Raw genomic sequence first — 7,264 nt, 5'->3', positions numbered from 1 at the left:
CTACAGATTGTGGAAACTAACCTGATGCACAACACAGCTGATCTCCCTCAGCTCCCGAGGCCGGCACCTATCCTGGATGGAGAGGACGGATGTAATAGACGCGTCAAATTCCATACAAAACCTTTCCTTATACATGAAGGAGCCTTTGCACGTGGCAATATTAAAATCTTTTGGTTGTGTGGAATGGAAAACCTAACAAAGTAGAGCTTCCATCTAAACACCAACAAAACAAATATAAATAAGACAATTGTTTCATTTATTATTCTATAGGCAGAGGAAACTTGTGTTTTTGATATTCTTATGAACAGATCCTTCCATCCTTCCATCCATTCATCCATTTTCTACCTCTTATCGTCTTATCCTGTTTAGCGTCACACCACCCCTTTCTTTTATTTGAGTGATTTTTAAAATCAATGAATCTATCAATCAATCAATGTTTGTCATTGCACTATGTACAACGAGATTTAAAAAAAAAAACTCCATAAAGTGCATTCATAGGAAACAAAGACGAGACAAAATAAAAATAAAGACAAGAGAAAATAAAGTGACTTTAGTGACTTTTAAAATCATGTCACGTGACGTGTCATGAGACATTTCCCGCGAGGCAGCACCTGAGGGGAAGGTGATCAATCTCTAGTTTTATCAGTGCGTGTATATCAGAATACTTAAGGTGGATGTAGAACTTTTTTTTTGTTGGCAAAAAAAACATTATAACTTGACAAACAATTCGGCTTCAAGAAAAACACATTTATAGATTTTGAAGAGAATGAGGAGGACAAATTATTATTTTCTTCAGGGTCAAGCATTTTTAATTAATGTAGTTTTTCTCTACGCTTTGGTTGGTAAGTATTATTCTGTTCTGTCAAAAAAATGTAAATAAATTTGAGGTGAAAAAAAATAGAGGCACACCGAGCGTCACCCTGATCACGTGATCCAGAAGTTGTCACGTGACCACGGCTCAGCCGCTCATGTGATTCAGCCTTCACGAGCTCACTCGGTGACACGGGCTGTTGAGAGGGGACGGAGAACATGAGGTGAGTACAATTCAACGTGTGTCAGTTGTTTTTTAGCCCACTCACGCACGCACATACACACACACACACACACACACACACACACACACACACGACACTGATCAAGTGTGTATTTCGGCAGGCTGTGGAGGGATACAGTAGGGCTCCTGTTGCTGCTGGCCTGTCTGGACGCTGCACACTCCAGGGGATGCTCGTCCCTTTTCTGCCGGAAATCTCACCGTATCAGCGGCTTCAGTGGCGTCGACCCCGGGTCTCCTCTCTTTCTCACCCCTTACCTGGAGAAGGGCGCCATAGATGAGGGTACCCACGTTTGCTGCTGCCGTGGTGTCAGTCAGACGCTTCCTCAGTTCCAGCTTGTTAACTCTGCTTGTTTGTTTCAGCCAGGAGATTGAGTTTGGTAGGAGACCTGCCCGGTGACAACGTGAAGGGTCATGCTGGTTATCTTACAGTCAACAAAAAATACAACAGCAACCTCTTCTTTTGGTTCTTCCCTGCACTGATGGTAAGGTTCTGAACGCACCAGATTTTTAGGGAATACAGTTATTGTCCCAGAACTAGACAAGAAGATGGATCCCCTTCTCTCCCCTGTGTGCATGAGGAAGCCACAGGGACCAGCTGACTGCTAGTTAGCTTAGCACGATGAATGGTAGTGGATGGGAAGTGTTAGCAGACCTCTGTCAAAAGTCATCCATTACATCCATCAGAAATAGTCCTTTCCTGCATTCATGTAATCGGAGTTGTGCACAACATTTGCAGGAAATAACGTTTCCAAATGACGATGCCTCAAGATTTCAGAATCAAACCCATAGTTTGTTTATTTCCTGACAAAACAGCTGGGCGGGGCGATGAGACATAGCACCTGAAAAGCCCCCTGGTAACTTCAGCTGACGACACGATTGTTGATGTCAAGAAGAGCTATGTCTTGTTGATCATGGCTTACTTTGGCAGAGAGGATGAGGATGTTTACTGCTGGACTAAAAAAAAGACCCTGAACCTTATAAATTCGCTATAAATACTAACACTTCCCATCAACCACTCTTCATTGCGCTAAGCTAACTAGCTTAGCTTTTTCAGGGTCGCAAGTCCCTGATGCTCCTGCAGTGGAGAGAATGGTATCTAATACTCTGGGGAGGATAGACAACAAGTGTATTTCCAAAATTTATTTTAATTTTTTTTTAAATTTTCCCTCCTCTGACATGTTCAGGAGTCGCCTGTGTGTCAGCGCTGCAGTCTGACAGCAGATTTCGCCATCCTGCTTTTCTGTGGACGTTTCTTTATCTGGAGGCTTTCAAGCAGCGTGTACTCAGGAGTTTGCCTCTGTGTTGTCAACTGTTGCAGGAATGCCAGCCGTGATAGATAGCAAAGGTTTCCGATTAACAGGAATCGCCCGGATTAGTTTGGAAATATGTTTTTGTTGAATCTAAAAGCAACTCAAATTCATAATTCATCATTCACAGTCATGTACCGTGCAGTAAGGGCTGACTCATGACGTACATGTATTTTTCAGAATGCGCAAAATAAACTTATTTATATACGCATCCACAGTAATCACAATTATTTTATTTTCTCTGAATGATACTTCAAATGTAATGAAATAAAACAAACAAACATGTAATGGAGGTTCAGAAATAATCTTAAATGTCCCAAATCACACAGGAGCATTGAAAATAAAAACCCTCACTAAGAAGAACCCTGAGCTCCGTTTTGTCACTCAACCGTTAAAAAAAGAGTAATAAGACACACACGGTTTGTCATTTCCTGACTAAACTGTTTACTCTTGTGGACAAACTAAAGTCACCACTAGATGGCGCTGAGGTCTTTAAATCTGTGTGATTGACAGCCCACCCAGGAGAAGCCCCCCGTGCTGCTCTGGCTGCAGGGTGGCCCAGGTGGAACCTCCATGTTCGGTCTCTTCGTGGAACACGGACCGTACGTGGTTTATAAGAACATGACGGGTGAGAACCAGAGCCGGACAGTTAACCTGAAGACGCACCAAAACACACTTTTACAACCTCTTCATCGTTCTCTTGCCAGTGAATTCACCTGGTGGAGGTCTGAGCTCTGCGAGTGCTGCTACTTTAAAATAATTCATATTCTTTGCAAGAAATTACGTATGTTATTTTCTGCTTTGTACTGTAGTGAGGTTGCTTTTTACTGCAAAACTGAAATTTAGAAGTCATTTTCATTTTATGCAGTTCAGTTAGCCACCATATATACCTGTTGTTAATGTATCCATTAATGGAATATTTTAGCATATTTTATATTTTGTATTATTTATAGCCTATTCTTAAAAAGTGCATGCCTGAACTATGATTTATATTTTTATATATATAAACAAATGCTAGTTCATTCACCATAATGAATCAGTTGTCTTTTTCTTGTTGTTGTTTTGTTTGTATTCTGTAGTTTTATCAGAAAATGTGATCCAGGTGGATCCTGCAAAGGTTGCAGTGATGAGGATTTAGTAGATTGCAAATTGAAACTGTAGTGACTGAGTGAATGTCTGCTGCTGAGCTTCTCTCTCTCTTCTCAGTGGGTTTGAGAGATTTCGCCTGGACCACCAGATACTCGGTTTTATACATCGACAATCCGGTACGTGCCAGATGTTTCAGTCCAGGTGGCTGGTGTCCGTGCGCCAGTCTCAGCATGCTCCATTTCTCCAGGTCGGGACGGGTTTCAGCTTCACTGATGACGACAGAGGCTTCGCTCAGGACCAGGATGACGTTGGCAGGGATCTGTACAGGTACGGCGCTGCCTGCTAACTCAGACATTTTTCAAGCTCGGTTGCGAAACTATCCAACTCTAATTCTTTTTGTCTGCTTTTTTTTTTCCCCAAGTGCTCTAACGCAGTTCTTCCAAATCTTTCCTGAGTATCAGTCCAATGATTTCTACGCCACTGGCGAGGCAAGTGTTTTTTTTTTTAAAGCTAATATTGCACACATAATGCTAGTTCGGATGATTATTTCCAGGTTAATGCATCTTCTTATTCTTTATAGAGGTGCGCACAGTAACAAACCAACACTGCAGTAGTTTTGATTGAATAAAACCAAATGAACCTGGCGGGGATAAAGTCCCTCACTCATCTGTGTCTGTGTAGTCGTATGCTGGGAAGTACGTTCCTGCCGTTTCATACTACATCCATAAAAACAACCCCACCGCGAAGGTGAAAATCAACTTCAGGGGAATGGCCATCGGCGATGGGCTTTGTGATCCTGAGATGGTACGTAGATGACAACAGCGCCTATGTAGTGTGACCTTTGACCTGCTTAGTCGTCTCATGCATCTCTCTCTCTCTCTCTCGCTCGCAGATGTTGGGCGGTTACGGTGAGTTCATGTATCAAACAGGAATGATCGATGAAGTCCAGAAAGAGTACGTGGTGGGGCAGACGGACTACGGGGTCAAACTCATCCAGCAGCAGAAGTGGGTCGAGGCTTTTCAGGTCAGTATTTACCGTCGTCACTTTTTTTTTTTTAACATCCCTCATCATTCAAAGGTTTTGTTTTCCGCCACCGTCGATAGTTGGGATCATTTAAACATTGATTATAAATATTGTGTTACGATTGATTGACATAGTAGACACACTCCATCATGGCAGGCGGTGGTGACATGAGGTGAGCCTTTACTAGTCTGTCACTGGTGAAACTCCACTGCAGTGAACAGAAAATAACAGTGATGTAAACCAGCAATACAAATGTTGGGAAATAGAGATAAAGATCAATACTAGAGGGCTTTCAAAAGTCTAAATTTTCCCAATGGTAAATCTTTCTCATTGTTTTTATTACTGCATTCCTTCATGTAAATTTGCCAACAGAATTGTATAAGTAACTAAAATCCTTCATTTTCTACATGAGCTGACGTCTTCAAATACTTTGAAACAGTTACGCAGTCGTCTTTCAACCAACAGAGCAGCTCCGTAGTGGCGTGACCTTTGTTCAACGAAGTTTTTTTCTTGAGGGTTTCTACATCTCTGACCTCAGGTATTTGACAGTTTGCTGAATGGCGACATGTTGCCGTATCCATCCTTCTTCCAGAACGCCACAGGCTGCACCAACTACTTCAACTACATGTCGTGTCAGGTACTTTCAGACAGTAATCTGAGTGTATCCATGCTTGTTTGACTCCTCTGAGGACAACAGTAATCTACTTAAAACACTAAACCACATAGTGTGTGTGTGTGTGCGTGTGTGTGTGTGTTCACTAAAGGAACCTGAAGATCAAGAGTATTTCTCCCAGTTTGTGACTCTCCCAGTGGTACGAAAAGCCATCCATGTAGGCAACCTGACCTTCCATGACGGCTCTGAAGTGGAGAAGCACCTCCTGGAGGATGTGATGAAGAGCATCAAGCCCTGGTTGGGGGTTCTGATGGACAACTACAGGGTCAGGACTCTGGGGTTCTGTCAGTTTGTAGATCCAGATCTAATATGGTTGACACTCGTGTCCTGGTCCCTATGCAGGTCTTGATCTACAGTGGTCAGCTGGACGTCATCGTAGCTGCTCCTCTGACTGAGCGCTTCCTGCCTACGGTCAACTGGAGCGGAGCCGCTGAATACAAAACAGCACCTCGTTTCCACTGGAAGCTTCAGCCCGGTGACACGGAGGTGGCCGGTTACGTCAGACAAGTGCGAGAGTTCTTCCAGGTGAGCAGGTTTTCAGGAGAGTGCGACAGGTACTCCACAAACAGCTGTTTTTAACATCTGTTCTGGTTTCACTCAGGTCATCATCCGAGGAGGGGGACATATTTTACCTTATGACCAACCGGCGAGGTCCTTTGATATGATGGACAGATTCCTGTCAACGCGGGGCTGGATATGATCGAGAGCAAATCTTTGATGAATGACTCGGCTAAAGGGGCGCTGATTGTCTCATTGCATTGCTGGATTTGCCAGCGATTGATTGTTTAATTCAGAATTTTAGCCGATGGGACTCGAAGGGCTGCCCTGTGAACTGATCCCAGCCTGCTTCACCATCTCGCAATCAATTATTAATGGTGCAAAAACTTGATGCATTTAAGTCAGATTATCAGGCTAAAGTTCTGTGATATTTTTGGGTTGATTTCCTGTCTGTCGTCACTGGGTGAGATATGCTTGTGTTTTGATGAGTGCACGGTTGGAGATAATGGTTGAGAAAATTCCGTTGAAAATAAAGTGCTTTTTCTAAGCTGGCGTGTCTTGAATGTCCGGAGCAGCGACATTTACAGCCTGTGGCTGAACAGTTGATAGAAATTTGATCAAAACCCATTATTTCCTAATGCAAGTTGTGTCGAACTTAGACTCTAGATGTAGTGTTACAGTGCTGAAGAAATCTCCAACCTGCAAGGGGTGATTTACGGTAGAGACAAAGGAAAACATGATTTCCCTGCAAATATGGTTTCAATAAAAATTTGAACAAGGAAAAGAATAATTCCTTCCAACAATGTGAATCCTATCCTGAAATGAAGAAAACAATGAAAATTTTAGAGAAGTTACAGAAATTACCTTCAGAAATCCCTGCAAATTAGAGTAAACGTGGTTCCTTTATGAACATTCATTCAATTTATGATTTGTCAGCATATTATTTATATATATATGTGTATATATATGTGTGTGTGTATATATATGTATATACATATATGTGTGTGTATATATATGTATATACATATATGTGTGTGTATATATGTATATATGTATACGTATATATATGTGTATACGTATATATATGTATATGTGTATATGTATGTATATATATGTATACATATATATGTGTATATATGTGTGTGTATATATGTATACACATATATATATGTGTATATATATATACACATATATATATGTGTATATATATATACACATATATATATGTGTATATATATATACACATATATATGTGTATATATATACACATATATATATGTGTATATATATACACATATATATATGTGTATATATATACACATATATATATGTGTGTATATATATATATACACATATATATGTGTGTATATATATATATATATATACACATATATATGTGTGTATATATATATATATATACACATATATATGTGTGTATATATATATATATATATACACATATATATGTGTGTATATATATATATATACACATATATATATGTGTATATATATACACATATATATATGTGTGTATATATATACACACACACACACACATATATATATATATATATATATATATATATGTGTGTGTGTGTGTGTGTGTGTGTGTGTGTGTG

At 40.4% G+C, this 7,264-nt stretch overlaps 1 protein-coding gene across 1 annotated transcript; it reads left to right on the top strand.

The window, feature by feature from the left end:
* Positions 1-918: 918 nt before the first annotated feature.
* Positions 919-6,351, top strand: cpvl (carboxypeptidase vitellogenic like). Its single transcript, XM_086217257.1, has 13 exons — positions 919-1,034; positions 1,156-1,334; positions 1,415-1,536; positions 2,875-2,989; positions 3,568-3,626; positions 3,698-3,777; positions 3,872-3,938; positions 4,132-4,254; positions 4,343-4,474; positions 5,013-5,111; positions 5,239-5,412; positions 5,490-5,672; positions 5,749-6,351. The coding sequence occupies exons 1-13, from the start codon at positions 1,030-1,032 to the stop codon at positions 5,845-5,847; spliced, it is 1,437 nt and encodes a 478-aa protein (XP_086073383.1). The 5' UTR covers positions 919-1,029; the 3' UTR covers positions 5,848-6,351.
* The last annotated feature ends 913 nt before the right edge of the window (positions 6,352-7,264 follow it).

This window comes from Aulostomus chinensis, chromosome 11 (genome assembly GCF_037954235.1).
Source record: "Aulostomus chinensis isolate RoL2024-O1b breed Wild chromosome 11, RoL_Achi_v1.0, whole genome shotgun sequence".
Lineage (NCBI taxonomy): Eukaryota > Metazoa > Chordata > Actinopteri > Syngnathiformes > Aulostomidae > Aulostomus > Aulostomus chinensis.
The sequence above is the reverse complement of the archived record's forward strand: the minus strand, read 5'-3'. Positions and strand labels throughout refer to the sequence as shown.

Excerpts from the sequence above, each read along its gene's own strand:
- cpvl (XM_086217257.1), top strand. Across the intron at positions 1,537-2,874 it reads GGTTCTTCCCTGCACTGATG|CCCACCCAGGAGAAGCCCCC; the intron begins GTAAGGTTCTGA and ends TGTGATTGACAG. Across the intron at positions 3,778-3,871 it reads GTTGGCAGGGATCTGTACAG|TGCTCTAACGCAGTTCTTCC; the intron begins GTACGGCGCTGC and ends TTTTTCCCCAAG.